The sequence below is a fragment of the Hippichthys cyanospilos genome, chromosome 3 (assembly GCF_059441005.1).
Source record: "Hippichthys cyanospilos isolate Australia breed blue-spotted pipefish chromosome 3, RoL_Hcya_1.0, whole genome shotgun sequence".
NCBI classification, from domain to species: Eukaryota; Metazoa; Chordata; class Actinopteri; order Syngnathiformes; family Syngnathidae; genus Hippichthys; species Hippichthys cyanospilos.
This window is the reverse complement of record NC_142371.1, coordinates 2877811-2897138: the sequence shown is the minus strand read 5'-3', so window position 1 is coordinate 2897138 and position 19328 is coordinate 2877811. Positions and strand designations below refer to the sequence as shown.

Genomic DNA, 19328 nt, shown 5'->3' with positions numbered 1-19328 from the left:
AGGGGGCAGTCTGCGTAAAGAATTTTCACCACCTTACAAAATTCGATACAGTATTGCGTCAATCCGCGTGATTTAAATTGCCTTGATGAAGATTAGCTATTTAGTTATTTGAAATACAATTAACATGGCAGAAAATAGTGAAAGTAAAAAAAAAAAAAAAACTAAACTTTGCACCATTCCTAGTTTTATTTCGCATGTTACCACTTATGCAGTTATGAAATCAACTCAAGCGAGTCTCTTAGCTGCATGTTGCAGAGCAAGTGCTTTATTTTCCAAATGTAACTGCAGCGATAATGTTAAACATCTGTACAAATGGCCAAAACAAGCCGACATGGGGACACAGAAAATGTACAAAGTTATGCAGGCAAGGGTCAGGATCAGTTCATGGCATACAAACAACGTATTAAAGCGCTGAAATGAGCATGGGCATATGACAAAAGGCAGCAAGTGCTGTATGCAAAACATTATTTACACACATGTGCCACACATGTATTCCCTTCAAAAAGAAAGGTAGTTGCATTACATGTACACGATTATAGAAATTCATGGTCTTATGTACAATATTTATAGCTTTACACTTACAATTATACAAGCATTAACACATAAGAATTATTCTTGTACACAAACAGTCACACTTTTTTTTTCTGCATATAAAGCAATGTATAGCTTTTTATTTTTCATTAGAGTGCACAGGTGGGGAACCTTACATCTTGTGGGCCACATATGACCCGAAAGAGCATTTGTTAGAAACCGCCTTGCAATTCCAAAGAAAATCCAAATTAACTGTTGTTTTTAAAAGATAAAAAAGGCCCACAAATGGAAATAATACACAATAATTAACACTCGTATTATAACTTGTTGTTGTTGTTGTTTTTTAGTATTGCCCTGAGGACTAAAACTCGAAAGGTTCCCCACCCATAGTGACATCTTGCACATGATTCCAGTTAAAATGCCACATACAAGAGCTTGATTTGGAATGATCAAATCAGGGATTCTCATACCTTTTGCAATAGACATTTTTATAAGCCTAACAACAATGAACCCCAACTATTGAGTGTACCCCGAAATGACAGGCGAATTTAAAAAAGCCTTTTTTAAAGAAAAAATATGTTATAAGAACCAATTTGTACCCATCTCTAAAGGCAGCCATTTTGTCACTATCTGTCGACTGAAAATCACATCACAGCTTCTCAGACCAATTACAGCTCAGTTTGTGAATATCTCATGAAACTCAGAAACCAGGTAGTGATTGGTCATTACCTGATTCCTGAGTAATTTTGATGTCTTTTTTTTAGTTGTCAGTAAGTGGAAAAACAGCTTCCCCTGATGGATAAAAAGTTGATTTTGTCACTTAATTCATTCAGTCTCAAAGACATGTTTTTTTTTTTTTTAGTTAAATTAGTTAAATGCTGTTCCACAAAATGGCAAAGTCAGTTATTTACGACAAGCAATCCGTTTTCAATATAAAACAGCAACGGATTGTAGAATAACTAAAGTAACTCGTTCACTGCCAGCCGGGGGGAAAAAAAAAAAAGCCGCCAATGGCAGCAAACGTTAATCAAAATGCTGAGTTTTGGGAGCTAATTGAAAATTGTATTGTTTTTAGTCTTTACCAGAACTAAGATGTGTTAATGGTTTAGAATGTTTGCAATTTTACAAAAATAAACTTGTATCTTTCTATTATAAAGTGTTACTATTATGACATTGAGGTCAAAGTAGCAAGTAAAGAAAGTAATAACTGATTTTAAAAATACACCTTTATAAGCTTATACCTCAAATTGTTTAAAAAGGGACAATATTCTCCAAAAAGTATCTTTTCATTAATGCAGAAATGTCAGATATACGTGATAGTTCATCACAATCGGAGCTCATTATTGTCCCAGAGCTAAGTAAGGGACCCAAATGGAGGTATGCAATTTTTTTGTGTGTTTGTTGTTTTTAATTGCAATTTATTTTGCAAACCCCCGAAGAAGATGAAACAAAGCCCTTTTTTAGAGAAACGTTTCTCCTGCATACGCACTAAAACGTTCCTGCAAAAAGTTAAGACATGGAGCGAGATAAGAAAGTAAACTTTCTTCAGCTGCGAGCCGATGGATGAAGCCACAGACACTGCATTTCTGGCTGGTGTATTTAAAAGAGAGGAAGGGGTCACTGAGCACGACTTGCTATAATATGGCTATTGGAGCCTCTGGCATTGCAGAGGACAAAGTGCATAGACAGCTCTGCTTCACCTTACTTTTACAACACAGTGCTTTCGGGAGCTCACGTCAACATTCCTGGTCAAAAATCGGAAGAAACATTCCCATTCCATCGGAAGGGAAGCGTGTACAGTATGTCGCCACGGAGTTAAAAACAGAAATAAGGCCTGAGAAAGATTAATGAAGATAATGAATAATGGAGAGGAAACGCAAGAGAAAAACCGATAAGACGCAAAACTATCAATAGCATAATGAGGCTGAAATGGATATGAGTGGAGAATGCTAGAACAAAATAATCCAGGCACATGGTGACATTTGGGAAAACACTAGCATAAATTGCTGCTTTTTAAGAACTATAAAGTCATACCAGTTGTGGATTACAGAGATGCTCTTTTTCACGGACATGCACTTTTATTATCCAAATGCGGATTTGATCTAGCCGTCCATGCAAGTTTAAAAACAAATAAAACCTCAGAGGAGCTGTTATAAAAATAAAAAGTGCTCATAATATCTAATAATACACATTTGTTTGATTGCTGCATCATATTTTGTCATAAAGTCGTCATGGCCCCGGGAGGAAAAATGTTAAAGCTTCGGGTGGTCCTGGAGGAGATTGCTTAAGCTGCCGAGCTGCTATCACAGTGTTTATACATTTTGCGGGCATATTTGACATGAGCCACAGAGCGCTGTATTGCATATCCCTTGAGCACTATATCATGAAGAGCTTCATATGATTCTTTAAGACTGGCAACGATAAGGTTAACGGGAAAGAATGATAAGCTTTCGTCGTAATGATGATTTATTTCGAGGCAAAACGATTGCACACTGGAGTTCTACAGTTTGGTCCAGAAGTACGAATGGACAATGACAGACGGGTAATCGCTTTTACAGCAAAGGATCACTTAATGTACATGTTTTATTTGTAATGAATGGCAGCGCCATTAATCTGCTCATACCTCTCATTATGTGCCTTTTGGTATGCCTGCCTTGGCCACCAGAGGGTGCTGTAACACATACAGACACGTGTGGAGAAGAGTTTGTTTGCTAACTCTGTAAGCTGCAGTAATACAGTACTCAGAGAAGGGCATGTCATAGGTTTTGAGAGGCCGTCATCCGCCAACAGCCTGTCATCGTCACTCGGTCGATTTTTCACACCGAACCCAAATATAATCGTCAAGTCAGTCACTTCTTCATTGCTAAATAAAAGACAACTAGAACTAGACTAGTTTTGGATATTGGATTTTGGGCTAATTCTAGTCTTGATTTAGTCCAGAAATAGATGTTGGGTTGTGTTAAGCCCGTCCAACGTGGACCAAATTTTGTCCAAATATAGACATTGATATTTGGTGTTTGATTAGCCCATCCAAGTTTAGCCAAAAATAGTAAATCGCCTATTGTTATAGCCTATCCAATGTGGTCCAAAATTAGTCCAAAAAGAGTTGTTCACGATTGGGTTATATATAGCCTTTCCAATGTAGTCTGAATTTAGTCCAGAAATATCCTTTAAACTAGTTAATAAAAAAACAGTTGTTTGCAGAGGATAAAGAATATACACTTGGGAATTCTGCACTGTTGTCTGTCAAATATGTCACTTCACTGTTTAATATTCAAATATTCGTTTGTCGAAGAAATACCTCTGGGCGTACATGTTCTTGAGAAACGGCAGTTTGGTTAAAAAAAACCTGATCAGGAATGAATTGTGTTTGTCAATAGGTTCGATGTTCACTATACGATGGCTTTTAGTCCTACTACACTAAATACTTGTAAGAACATGTTGGGTGCAGGAAACGTTTGGTCAAAAAGAGAATCTTCTAAGAGAAGAAAGCCTCTAATCTCTCCTCGCTTGTTCCATGAACACTTTGGTCCATTTTGTACCGCTATACCGGGGGAAAAAAATCCACAGCAACGCTGCCGACGTAACTTACAATAGCAAATGTAAAAAAAAAGAAAAAAAAGAAATAGGCAACATACCGTCAAACATGTACACATTATAGGGTCTATAAAAATACATACCATGGCTACTGTAAAAAGAAGAGCCTTGGAGGCTTTTGAGGTTTTTCTTGATGGGGTGGGGACGATGTGTGCAGCTGGGGAGCCTCTGAAACCAGAGGTGTGTTGGGGTGAAGCTGTACAGTCCATCCGCTCCCCTAGTGGATGGGATTAATGTCCGTTCGGTTATTGGCTTGTCCGTGCACACTGCTGCCCCCTACAGTCGTGGTGGATGTGGTGATGGTGTTGTGCTGGATGACCTGCTGCTGCGTGCAAGCTGGAGATGGACTTCCTGCCGGACTGCTTTCTGGACCTGAGGACACATTGTTGGGTATGGTAAATGACCTGCAGATTAGGGTCCGTAGAATCTGGCATCCAGAGTTCTTCTAAAATTGGCAAAAATCAGCAGTTTTTTAAAAGATGATTTTTCACAATTTTTACACATAAACACTTTACAAAAAAAATAAGAATATACAATTTTTGGGGGGCATATTTTGGTTGATTCCATCTGTTGTATAGTTAAACAAATACAGAAGGACAAGTCCTAGAAAACACTAATATAACTCGTATCTTTATTGTTGTAAATGTTAAGAAACCCCCCAAAATACATTTTATTCATTATAAATTCTTGAAATTAATAGTTCGATGAATCGGTTACTGCCAATTTGTTCTGCCAAGCGTCATCGACCTCCACCTGGGCTCCACTGTTTTGTGGGCTCTCTGTGTTTTTCCCCTTCACCTTTCTACTGTTGCATACTGTCAGTTAGCCACGCCCACTCACTTTTCCTTTGATTGCTTTTCCTCCCTTGTGCAAGTTTCAATCATTGTTTCTGGGATTGATCGCCTAAGTTCCACTCTATCTGCCTCTTCGGTTTCCTAGTAATCACCTTGGCCTTCTGTCCTCAACTGGAGGCACTTCCCGCTTTTTGTTTGCTTGTCTCTGTGGCTGTTAGGCATTGTGCTTTAATGATACTTTTTTTTTTGTCCCAGGAGGAGAAAAGCCATAATCAAAGAAATTTTTATTTTCTATTCAAATGACATTGCTTGCCGGACCAAATGCTTTTGTGGGATATATTGTGTATGTCGCCATGGTCCATAGATTGCGCATACCTTCTTAAGATGGATTTCAAACATCATAAAATCAAGCCAAAAGCCTTACTTGTAAAAATAGAACATGAACAGATAACACAAAAATGGAAAATAGAATCACTCAGCTCTACACACGCCAGCTGAATTATGGTCACATTAAAGTGGACATGTGTGCACAACTTGAGACTCATTGATGAACGTCTCGCCCAGTCTGGGAGGAGACTCCTTTACAAAAGAAACATTCAGTCAGGACGGATATGAGTCTGATTTTCCTCGCTGGAACCACACAGGGGAGTCTCGCTATCCTAATTATGTCTCGTATCCCTATCAAAGGGCGGGGCACTGGGAAACAAAACGCAGCTCATGACGTATTTGTCACCTTAGGTTTCAGATGTGGGATTTTTTTTCATTTGTCTGACAAAATGAAAAGCAACTCCACGGCGGTGATATCGACACTGGAGGATTAAACTGTGTGTTTGGTGCGAGTGTGTGTGTGTGTTTGAGTGACTCACTGAGGTAACCTTGGGACTCTTTTTGCATAGTGGTGATGGGACAGTCCTTGTGGGTGAGGAGGAGCTGCTTGAGTTGGGTCACCTCGCTCTTTAGCATCGTCACTTCATTCTGTAAGAATTAAAATGATTAAAAAAAAGAAAACGTCATCCCAGCTGCATTGGGTCAGAAAAGTCAATTGGCAGACTGCTTGCTAAGTAGATTTAAGGTTTGTAATATATTTATACAGTGGTACCTCTACTTAAGAACGTCTCTTAAAAAAATCAGGTTAGGAAAGGTGAATTGTTGGTTTACGATCATGAAAAGTACTTTTGTTTTGTTCATTTTCGTCACCATGCCTTTCAATTCTCACTCACGTTTCTCTTCGCATAGTCGCCCAACCCCGAAGGTAAATGAACATTTTTATTATTCTTTACATTATTTACCTTGACTTCCACGATTATTATGTACTGATGTAATTTAAAAATATTTTTTACAGACTTTGATGCATTTTTATAATTTATTTATTGTATTATCAATCTAAAGAGCTTACAATTTTTTTTTGTAAGATTAGGCTATTCACCTGTAAAAAACGACTCTAGTTAAAAAAATTCACGATACCAAATGACTTCAGGAACAAATGTATTTCATAAGTAAAGGTACCACTGTATTTTAATGTTATCAAGCGATTACATTTTTAAGCTAATTAATTGCAAGATTTTGCACAATTAACCATGATTAATCACATTTTTCAACAACTTATTTCTACTAATCTTCTATTAACTTGAGTAAATTCTTGGAATCAATGCAAAATAAATACATTTTAAAAAGATAAAAGACGGTTATAATAGCTTTCTTTTGTCCTTCAAAATGATTAATTTCTTGTAAAATGGAAATATCAAACCTTACATATCAATACAGGCCTTTTTTTTCCTACAGTCTTCTTAGGTTAGCAGGGCTCAGCGACAAAAGGAAGTAAAAGGAACTGATTTTTTTTTCAAAATGCTTTATAAAGTTCAATTTAATCGCGACTTAATGCTTTAACTTTAACCCTAATATGCATATCCACACCTGGATATCGGTTCATTTTTATACCTGAAGCTGCATGTTGGTCTGTGTGAGTTCTTCCGCTTTCTTCTCTAAAGACATCACCCACACTTTCCTCTTTTGTCTACATCGTGTGGCCGCCGCTCGATTCCGTTCCAGAAACTTCCGCCGGCGTTCGTCCGGATCTTCGTCCACTACTCGCCTGCGCCGGCCGCCGCTTGGGGGCGGCGAATGAAGCGTTTGCGTTGGCTGCATATGCTGGGTGGCAGGAGACATCTGAAATATGGAGATGGGGGACGGAGGGAGGGAGGGAGGGGGGGTTATTCATAATGAGACAGTTTACGTCTGCCAACTTGCAACCACAGACGCAATCTTTGTGACACACCTGGAAAACATCCAGACACCTGACTGCAGCAGCCACCCTGCTGCTCTCCAAACAAAAACAAGCGTCCATACATTACCCCCAAAGCTATTTCAAGTGTGCCAACTGCCCTCAAAACAACATCTGGTTCAACGAGTGAGTGACTGGGCTGATTCACAAAGCTGCCTACCTAGTTTAAGAGGTGTCAGGCATTTTTCCACCAGCCACTTCAACTCAGACTAACACCGGCAGACAGAAGTGTGCGTGGACGGGACAGATCTAGACATATACTTGGCAAGGTCAACTGTTTGCAGTTACCATTTTTATGAGAAGCACGGAAAAGGCAAGCCGCTTCAATGCATGCCAAATATACATCAAAACCTTTGTCTTAATGCATTAATGGCGCATTCGAAGCATGCGGAGACTCGTATCACTTCATACAGTGGTGGTCCATCATCTGACATAGCAAAGGGCATCAGACAATCAAAGGACAAAGGGACTTATATCAAGTTATTATTCATGTTGTGAGTTGTACTTGCATACTATGAGCAAATATATTTGCAGTAAGATGTTAGCTATGGTTCTCCCTTTGAATTTAAGCACCTGAGCCAGCCAGACAGTGTAAATGGGTGTGGAGTCAAGTTTCCACTGAATAACCCTACAATCATCAAAACTTATTTCGTGACCTCTTCTCAGCAGCTGACCACGCTAAGGCATGCAGTACATATCCATCAATCCATAACCTAGAGCCACTGGTCCTCACAAGGGTTGGAGGTTTGCTGGTGCCTATCTTAGGTGACTTTGGGCAGTTGGCGCGGGGACACCCTGTACTGGTTGCCAGCCAATTGCAGGGGACACATAGACGAACAAGCATCCATGCACCCAATTACACCTTTGGACAATTTAGTGTGTCCAATACACCTCCCATGCATGTCTTTGGAGTGTGGGAGGAAGCCGGGATGCCCAGAGAGAACCCATGCAGGCTCGGGGAGAAAATGCAAACTCCACACAGGAAGGCTGGAGCCAGCTGGATTCAGACTACGGTCCCTTAACTGTGCGGCGGATGTGCTAACCACTGCGCCGCCATACAGTACATAACCCAACATACAGAAACCTGTCATTAGATGCACATGTGGGAGGAAGCAGATACGTCAGAGAATGCAGGGAGTGGCAACACAAACTTAGCCTTGCCCTTTAAGAAATCATGCATTGTGGGGAATGGGTGTAAAAAAAAAAATGCGACAAAAGAAATACAAATACTAAAAAAAAATATACTGTACAAAATATAAGAGGGCCCTAAAAACTATGTAAAATATTCCAAAATAATTTAGAAAAAACTAAATTAAAGCTACCTAGAATGGAAAAATTATAACTTGTAAAAATGTGAATCTGTAAACAGAATTTAAGACAAAATATAAACTTTCTACTTCTTAAAATGGCTATGTAAGTATTCTATTAAGCAGTAGATACTGTACAGCAGAGTACATTAGAAAATGGTTGCCAAATACCAAACTAAAAAATGTCCCTGATTGAGAAAGCCTTACCTGAGAAGCTGAGTGCATTTGGGGGTGCGGCGTGGTCTGGTGTGGGTGCCCAGAATGGAGGTGGGCATTGTGGGAGTTGTGATGGGGGTTGTGTCCCTGCGGGTGATGATGGCCGCCCTGGCCATGGCCCTGACTGTGGTGGTGATGAGCGTGGTGCTGGTACGCGTGGGGAGGCGCTTGGAGGTGCTGGTGAGGGTGAGAGTGCATGTGATGGTGGTTAGCTTGCTCTTGTCGCGACGACATCATCTCCATCATGTGGCCCATGGAGTTCATGTTTCCGTTGGTGATGGCGCCAGGGTGGTGTGAAAGTGCAGCTTTCAGTCTCTGGATGCAAAGAATGACCAGACATATTTTTTCAACCATGGGTCAACATAAAAAAAACAAAAAACAATGAGTCCTAAATTCCTCATAGTGGAATTTAATAGAAATTAATGGCATCTTGAAACAATTCAATGCAAAATGTAGTATAGTACTTGGCTGGGACCAACAGGGGCACTGTTGAGTCTACCTATACAGGTTTATAGCCAGAAGAACAAGATGTTGTTGGACACAGGATTTCAAATCATTCTGATCCTTTGCATGGATTCTCAGACTACACTGCTTAAAGCAATGGAAATCATTTAATTTTTTTTTTTAATTTCAACCCCAATTTTCCTTACCTTCCTTAGTAGAAAGCATAATTTAACCATGCATTTACCCGTCAACACTATATTATAATTATGTTTTCTATTAACTAAAAATTGTGGAAATTGACCATGAGCTATAGAAAGTCTTTAAAAATCATTCTTAAAAATTATTAGAAAATCATTCTCCATACTGCATCATCCTCGGCTGACACTAACAGCAGTTCTACTGAGAATCTGAATGGACTAGTCCATTGAATGAAAGGGAATAGGGAAGCATCCCAAATACTCATGATAGAGTAGACATTTAAAATCTTTTAATTCAAGATTCAAGATTCAAGTTTTTATTGTCATATGTATCATATTATTATACCACACAATGAAATTTAATTGCATGACTAAGACAATAATAATTGCTAAATCAAATAAAACTTTATTAATTATCTCTTTTATTGCAGGTTTGGGGACCACTAGAAATTACAGGGCCCCAGGCATTGCCAGTGTTTGCTTTATGGTAAGTACCCGGCCCTGGATTACACAATGATGGAAAGTAAATAGAGTTAGCATACAGGCTAGTCAGGTTATGTTAGCATCAGGATCGCTGCAATATTTGCACTGAGTTTAAATTTGCTGAACATACTACTTCTAGAGTGGTATTAACATGCTTTCTTTATATTTCTCAACTTGAACTAGTTCACTTTACTACCTTTTTCCCCCTTGTTTTATATTTGGTTGGGCCTTGACTCAACACTTAAAAAGGTAATGCTGGAAAATACTTTTATTATTCATTAAAATTATATCACAATATAATTCATGGGGAAGTAAATTGAATGTATTTTTTTTTCAATGCTTTATGCGCATCTTCATCTAGTAACTGAAGTTGGTGAAGTAACTTGGAACTCCCGATTCACTGGGGCGTTTGAGTGCATTTTCTAAATTGGAGGTCAGAAAAGCCCAACTTTTCAACTTCCTCAATTTCAGCCTTAGGGCTTGCCTGTTTTCTGAGCTTGGTCCTGTGACGTTCGCAAGCTGAGCCATAATTGGTCATTACCTTAGCAACTGCGATGCCATTATCAGTTGACCGCAAGTAGCTAAATGGATAAAAACGGATAGATTTTCCTGCTTTATATTCCACAAACACTTTTTTAATCAGAATGTCATGATTCAACTCGTGCGTCCCCATTGAACATATTATTAAAAATAAAACTCTCTAGTTGATTTCCCCTTTAAAAATCCGTACCAGGTAACCAATGCGGCCTAGAAATGAAACCGAATTCAAATGATTCATTACCTAATTTCCGATATCATCATCGAGGATTTAGACTCGTGCCCTTTACCCACATCCTCCAAAAGTGAAATATTAAAAGCTTATAGGAACTGCTATGTTTTTATCACGCTGATTACTAACAGTTCCCGTGGCTGCATGCGCTGACAAGATAAGATGATGAACAGCACCATAAATCCATATGTCTGGAGAACAAATCAAAGCACTTAGTCTGTCCTCCGTCTCCCCTTCAATCCTGTCATTCTCCCTTCCATACATTCCCTGATTGCCCATTCCACATCTTGCCTCTTCATATGCCTAATAACTTCCCTCTTTGTGTGTGTGTAGCTTATGTGATGAGCTCCCTGGCAAGGTGTGAGTCTCAGACTGTTGACCCAGTAGGAGGTTTGTTGCCTTAAGTGTGTGGTCTACTTAGCCAAGACTGACGCGGTGGGTCTTCTCTCTTCACTCTTCAGGTGTTCTTATGTTGTTTGTGTTTACCCGATTCAGTTTACCTCAAGAGGCCGTTTGTCTGGCTTGAAGACGAGATAATTGACAAACATACAAGTAGCCAGTATGTCACAAACCTAGACATCATGAAAAAAAAAAGGCTGCCTCTCATTCATGACATTAACCCAAGCGGCGTTCCCAAATAACAGGTCAGAGCTGTTTAGTCTAGCATGATTCATAAATGCATTTCCATTCTGTGTGATTTACGATTTTTTAAATAAAAGTTAGCAAATGAAAGAGACTTCAACGTAAAGCTCCTGCCATGAATCCCACACTTTTCATTTGGGAACTCCCTTCCCCCTTCCTCCCAGCTGCTGTCAGTAAGTCCGCGGAGCGTCCAGGGCTCCATATCTTTTAACAACCTCTACATTCATGATTCCCACAGGGACCGTCATCCAGCTGGTCTGGATCACAATACTTAGAGCTCACCATCAGCTCGCCCTCTCCTCTCTCACACCATCCGCCAATGGAAAGCTTTTTACCAGACAAGAAAAAGAAATTCGCTAACTACATTCTTTTCTGACCTTGATTTAGAACTATTCTCACAATCCCCAAATCCTGTACTTATGATCGCATTACTGTACTGTACATTCCGCTCCGAAATCATGGCTGCCACCGCTAGGACTAAATGAAATATCATTTTGGGAACGAAATCGCTCAACAATTAGTGGCATGCTGCAGGTTAAAAAAAAAAAAAAAAAAACAGCTCCAAACTGGACGAACAAAAAGCATCACGCCTGTGTCACTCTTATGCCCTTACTCTCAGCGGTCATTTCTTCAATGCTCGGAGCTAAACCAGCTAGCTATCTAATAGGGAAGTCTGTGCGCTGTAGCATTCACAATCAAGCTGGGTTGGGTGTATCCTCTTATTCATGGTGACCGATAAAGTAGACTACCATCAAGACGAGCTTTCCACTAATGAGGGGTTGCTAACAATGCTAATTGCTAACGTGAAAATCAGAACCGAAATAATTGTTTTGGACATATCAAAGAAGTATGAGTAGAACCACGTTGGGGTAGCAAGCCAACTGCTTTGAACAGAATAAAACGTCTTAACAAAATAAGACGACTGTTACATACAATTTAACACAGGCAAAGTGAATACAACTTCAGCCATGACAAAGAGCTTGAGGTCAAAAGCAAATTCAATATTATTTGGACTACAGAGTAGTAGAATTTTCAGATTCACACAATAATTAGTCCTAATATCCTGATTATTGTAATCGATTTTGCTTTGCTTTGCTTTGTGCGTGTGTGTGTGTGTGTGTGTTCATTTCATTTTATTTTAAAATAAATTGTGAAAGTATTCACGACTCTTCCATAAAGGAATCAATCCAACCAGTTTATTATATATTTTTTAAATTGAACAATTCTGAAATTTGCATTTGAAAAATGCAATTTGTGACTACAATTGCTTGCTGACGAGGTGATAAAGCCAACAAACCTAAAGCGGCATTTTATTTTCTAATGCTGGTTTTGACTAAATAATTGACCCAAAAATTGACCCATTTTGATATATGAAGGCAGTTTGCCATTTTTATTTTCTAAACTTCAGTATAACTGAAACGTAACCAGTGTACTTGTCAAATTGAATATGTTGGCGAATAAAAAAGACATTTAAGTTTGCCTGAAATGATGTTTTGTTTTGATTCCGCTAACATTTGCAATGGGGGTCCTTGGAAAATTTGCTTTCTGAAAGGGGTCCCTGACTAGTGCTTTATATGAATTTAAGCCATTTTACTGAACCCTCAATCTCTGTTTGGAGCACTTACGCAAAATACGAGGCGGGTAAAAATTCATATAACATTCATATATTCAAAAATAAAATATACAATTCATATATTCATCAAATGTATTTTTTCATGTACTATTACACATAAGTTGCATATTTTTGACAATGCGGCAAGTAATATAATAGTTTTTACCGAACTTGAAAAATAAAAAAAAAACCAAAACAATAAAAAGAAGCTCACAAAACCCCTTTACTGTCCTTGAATTATTACAGTCACAGGCTTTTAATATTTAGAAGGTATGCTATCATGTTTTCAAAATGCTGTTTCGAATGTGCAGTACATTGTGATTATTGTACTAACACTTGATGAGTAAAAAAAAAACAAAAAAAACAATGCATATTATATCCAAAACTCAATGTCTGTCAAAAAAAAAAAATCTAAATGTATTCTTTCCTAAAATGCGCTAAAATCGTAGTCAAGCGTAATTTGTTTAAGGGCAACCTTTCCCTAGAAAGCCTGCCCTCGCTGTCCTAGAGGAAACAGTGGTATCTATCCTATAGAAAGCAGGATTATAAAAATGCTGACCTTGTCAAGCCTGTTTTGGCTGAGAATTGTTTCAGTTTGTCATACAAGAGATGCCTGACATAGTCCAACAGACCTCACACTGTCTTTTGCTTTCGTTATTCCAATTCCATCTGTCTGATCCCGAAATTCATCCTCTGTTAGACGCTTTGACCGCAGCCTCAACAGGTCAATTCTCAGAAGGGGGGAACATCTCCACTGCGTGTTGTGACCACTGGGGTTAAAATACCACATAGGCCACGTTAACACACGGCATGCAGCCTCAGGCCTGCAGCTGTCCTGCTCCAAGTAGTACTACCATACACAAAATCTACAAGAACGGTTTGTAACACTTCCTGAGGAGGAATAATGTGATAAGAACGCTCAAGACACAAACAACCACAAAGCCGTTGATCATGCTGCCAAGACACAAAATGGACGATATCAAGCTTACGGACATCCGTCATCTTCAGCGGCGTCGACGGGGACATCGTCCGCCTATCACTGGATGAATTCTCACAGTCCTTACAGAACACATTTGCATCAACCTTCAACTTGTCACTCAGCGCCGTGAAGGCGAGTCCCACCCCTCTTGTGTAAGAGGAAACCAATCAGACGCAGCCGCAATCTCAGAGTCACGTCAGGTTATCACAAGGAAAACGCACATCTGGGGGCTGCTTGCCAACTGGACGCCATGATAGCGGGACATAGAGAGTATGAGAAGGTGAAAGCATGTTGTGGGAGAGTAATGGAGCCTTGGTAGAATGTACTGGGGGGGTTAGATGCGTCCTCCTAACATGTCATCAGTGACAAGAGCGGGAGCTCCTTTATCGGTGTGCTTGATAGAAGTCCAGCCGGCACTGCTGCTATCTGCTTAGTAATTGAATTAGCAAGCAAATCCTGACGCTAGTCAAACTTAGTTGCACGGATATTGAGAGGTGATGAGGATAACTCCAACTGACTACGCAGTATTTAAGTTTAAAAAAAAAAAAAAGATCAACAACAAGGGCTACAATGTGAAGGGTGGTGGCACGTGCAGATTTTTCTACAGTACTTAAAGTTGATTTTTGATTTATTTATTTACTTATTTTTTTAGTTTATTGTATGTTACTTGGGTATTTGTTAGGAGTAGGTATATTTGACGGTCTCACCATTCAAGTAGATTCTGGATTTTAGGTCTACAATTCAATTCAGGATTGATTTTCCAGTGAGAATTATTTATTTGATTCTGAATTCTGCTTCAATTTATAGCTGTGCAAAGAATCGTTATGGTCCACTTCAGTCTGCTTTGCAAGACACCAATGATAGACTTTTTATTTTTTGTGTTTAGTTTTGTATAGAGTTTAAAAGAGTTTAAAGAGCTAATTTGCACCATGTCAATGCAAACATACAATAGAAAAATGCTAACAAAACTAGCATCGATATGAATATTCTGAACTAAGAACCAGCTTATTCATTTGTATCCACTTTTGTACTCACACAAGACAAGAAAGTGAGTTACATCCTACACAAACATATGAGATTTTTAAGTCTATTCCTATAAAGGAATTGAATCAGTACTTTTACTTAGTATCAGGACTTATAGGTAAGAAAATGTTGCTACATCTGCATGTGACTAGTATAACATGCAAATGGCAAAGTGTTTAAAAGTGTTTTAAATTAAAAAACCCTGACCGTGATATCAAAGGTCCAAATATCTGACAGCTCAGCCAAAAGTGGAATCAAACAAAAAACAACTTTAAGTATTTGTTTCCACAACCACAATGATGCTCTGGAAAGATGCTGGCAAAGTGATAAGTTGGTAACCACTAACAAAACATTAGTTCCTTGATGTCCACTAACACATGGTTTCATTTTGCCAGAGTGTGCCGATTGCCACAAGTGAGCTGACACATGCATTTTGCTCTAATAACACACAGAGTGCTGTACATTTGTACATGTTAGAAAACTGTCATTAAGTAAACAGAGGTGTTAGCCTGTAAGTTCCAGGTTGCAGAATGTTTTCAGCTTTTTTATTTTTGGTATTTTTTGGTCTATATATCATTGGTATATAATATATATATATATATATATATATATATATATATATATATATATATATATATATATATATATATATATATATATATATATATATATATATGACACTTTTAAAGCTGTAGCTCTATTGATGTTTCATTGTTGTGATGAAACGCCATGTGTGGATTCAGCCATCTTTTGTCTATTCTCAGACCTTTGCCCCCTGATCTCTCCACTTTCTCTTACAGTATTTAGACCTTTCTCTTTTATGTGGTTTCAGGGAGACCAAGTGAAGGGGTCTTTAATGATATTTATTAATGGCCACTTGCTTTGACACAGGGGTGCTTTGAGTGATGTCCTGTGAGTGCTCCAGGCACCTTCGAAGAACACGCCTGGGCTTCCACTCCACCAATGACTTCATATCTATTAACCCGGGACGGAGGAAGTGCAGAGCATGTATTGAGGGAAGAGATCATGCCAGGAGGGCTAAATCAAGCCAGTGAGGTCAAGGTGAGCACTTTTATTCCCTTTAACAGTGGAATTGGGTATTATTTGGCAAAAGGCGGCCCTCTGGCGCCGCACAACAGCTCCCAGGCATCACATCACTCCATCCGAGGGAGATAGTTAGCCATAATAAAAAATCCACAGGGGAACCTTCTGAGTGAAATGTTCCAAAAGGGGTCAAATTTAAACTTCAAGCAACATTTTCCGGGAAAAAAAAACAAAAAAGACCCCAAAAGCCAAACTCAGCTTTAATTTACCATGATGCATCATATCACAAGAGATATAAGTGAATTATATGAGTACAGTGAAAATCTAAAGAAGTAATTTTCCTCCTTATTTGGTGTTATTTGATTCTATTTTTTTAAATAATGCAACCTATGTATGAATAGAACAACATGTATAGATGATGATAATAATAACAATAACAATAATAATAATAACAATAATAATAATAATAATAATAATAATAATAATAATAATATATTTTTTGCAGTACATGATATTCTGCACTACATTAGCTCTATTGTCTCTGTTTATTGCTATTTATTTATTGCTCAATATGGAATGCTGTCTGCTGCTCGGGGAAGTGAACAGAATAAGAATTTCATTGTATGGTACAACCATACATATGACAATAAATCTCTTGAAATGTTTGAAAAGTATACAAACCTTTAAGTCGATCATGCCGGCCTATATGGAGCACTCAAGCACTGCTAGCTAGCGGCTAATTTATGCTTAACGCCGCTATAAGAGAACCCGAGTCACCGGTAAACACTTGCCAAATGTCAATGTCAGCTAAAGTATATTGTGAGCATCCTGAATAGGCGACTGTTTTTAAAACTGAAGTACTCGAATTACTCTAGTACTTGTTTCAGCCCTAAGCCTAATATAGGTTTACTCATGGTTTAAATTACTGTATTGAATTCAATAAATTATTGCCTGTGAGAAAATTTGTTTTGGAATTATTGCAAGTTGGAAGTGAACCAACCACACAACCGATGCAGATCCTTTCATCCGGCACAACTGCCAACACTTAAATATTATTTAAAAAGTATAATTTGCTGCATAAATCTTCATTGTCATAACCTTTCCGCTAATATTTTGTGCGGGGTTTTGGTCCCCAAACTCTCAACCCAACATGGTTCGCCATCTGCAATTTCAAAGCAGCGGTTTGTCTGTGTAGTTTTGCCAAAAGCTAAGAGGCTCTAATTCCACTCACTGCCCACTACGTGCCTGGCTGCAGAACCCACTCTGTGTCCCCTTAAACTCCACACCCCCCATTAGTTCACTTTTATTAGATTTCCCTCTCGCCCAGAGAGGCAGTAACCCCCCACCCTTCTCTCTCATGCATTTCTTCCTGCGCTTGCCAAGAGCTGGGGACTGTTAAACTGATTTCCTCAGGGAACGGCGAGGCAGACAGTCTGATGGGAGAGAGCTCGGTTATAATGTCGCCCCCTCTCTCAGGTCCCGGGCCAAGTGCATAAGAGCCCAGCCGGACAGAGTCCACCTCAGACAAACTAGCTGTTCTGCCAAGGCCAGACACTCGGACAAACAGGATGGGTACGTCAAGACGCGCGCCCGCCGAGGAGCTTGATCCAAAGCATGCGCTCATACTTGCCGCTTCTCCGCCATGTCAACTTAATGGACGAGGTTCTGACGACAGTCTGTTCCCGCTCATGTAAAGCAGAGCTCTCAACAAGCATTTAATGCTCACCGCTATAACCGCTAAGCTCAACAGAAGGCCTGATAAGAAAACTTAAAAATAAATATATTGAAAATAATAGTTGATACTGACATACAGACTGCCTTTTCAAATGAAACAGTTAAAGACAGGAGCGACCCATTGTCCTTTAGAAGAAAAGGAACACGAAAGAGGAGTTTTTATTCAATTTCATCCGTTCGTTGGGGAGACAGTGGAGAAAGGAAAAATAAAGTGGCACCAAATGAGATCTCCTAGTGTCCAAGGAGATCAGATATTGACCAAACACATCAATATTGACTTGAATGTAATCTGAGTGAAATCTCTGACCCAACATTCTTAATCCAATCATCTTGCTAATGTGTGAGGTCTGATTGTGTAGTGCGGGGAATAACTCCTTCAATGGTTTGGGTCTTTTGGGTGGAGCTGTGCGTCAGTTGCTTGGACAGTGGACCAGTTCATGGGGTGATGGGTTTGCCGGTTTACCCAAGGCTTGGCTTTGTCAGATCCCGCCCCATTCACAGGCCCTGGACCATGACCAAATGGCCTTTGCATCAGCACAGCAAAAACAACATGGAGTCATCCGAAGATGAAAAGATGCGACACAGTCACCCGTCCACACATCAACCTCCGCACCATATACAAATATTGTGATATCATTTATCAAATCACATTCTAAGAGCAACGTAGTGTTTTTCCAATAATGATCATTCATTGGAGCCAGAAATGGCCAAAATATACACGAACATTCTCGAACAGTGAAAACCAAAAGCAAATAGACCAACATTCAGCAGAGGTGTCACTAGCTTATATGGACAGGTTGTCGACGAATGCAGCGCACGAGCACAATAGTTTACAAGCACCTCTCGGAGACTGATAATATTGTGTAAAGGTTTACTCAACAGATTAGATTTGGACCATTAATGTCAAAAAGAATATATGTGTCTACAGTGTATGTAAAAAAAAAAGGGTCACTGTGTTGCCACAAAGTAAGACAAGCCCTCATTTTCAAGAAAAAAAAAACAGGGAAAAATTCACATTCACATTCAAAATGAAATGCACAGCTCCAATCACCAACTACTGGTGGGTGGAAGCATCAAAAAATGCTGCATGTTTTTACTGCGCTGTCGTGACTCTGTGCAAAGTGAGTTTAATGACATAATGACACTTTGGCTCACAGCACAAAAAGTTTGCCGCTTAATTATTTTAAATATGCAGGAACTATATTCTGATGCATAAGTGCCTAAACGATTAAGAAAAAATACCCCTCAATGGTGTTTTAAATCAATAACAAATGTCATATTAAAGTAGTTGCCCTTCCCTGAATAAAGTTTCAAGTAATACAAGTATTACATGAGTGATGCACCATGCCTAAAATGTTTCATATTCATATTCATTTTGAGTTGTGTATGACTCCTACACAGTATTCTTTTTTTTCTGTTTGCTAACAAAGAAAAAAATTGTGTTATGACTGAACTGAAAATACTATTTTGCACTTACTCTTGTTGGTGAAAGTGAAGCCATTTTAAGTTGTACTTACTCGCTGTAGGAACAAGTGAAAGTGAAGCCACTATACACCATTTTAGTTTCCATATGTCCTTGCAAATCAGGTCACAAGGAAATCATGGACTGGATTTACAGTAAATTAAGATGTTCTCTATTCCTTTAAGTGGAACACACTGGATACGATTCATGGCA

The 19328-nt window shown here is 39.0% G+C and overlaps 1 protein-coding gene across 1 annotated transcript in view; it reads right to left on the bottom strand.

Moving 5' to 3' along the window:
* Window positions 1-243: 243 nt before the first annotated feature.
* The window catches only part of LOC148425449 (cyclic AMP-responsive element-binding protein 5-like), a 48930-nt gene continuing 29845 nt past the window's right edge, over window positions 244-19328 (bottom strand). The window contains exons 7-10 of the mRNA XM_088411639.1: window positions 8718-9041; window positions 6861-7088; window positions 5789-5897; window positions 244-4500 (exon numbers count right to left, since the gene is read on the bottom strand). Coding sequence (XP_088267765.1) covers window positions 4346-4500; window positions 5789-5897; window positions 6861-7088; window positions 8718-9041 — 816 coding nt within the window. The 3' untranslated portion in view covers window positions 244-4345. The remainder of the gene's footprint in view (window positions 4501-5788; window positions 5898-6860; window positions 7089-8717; window positions 9042-19328) is intronic.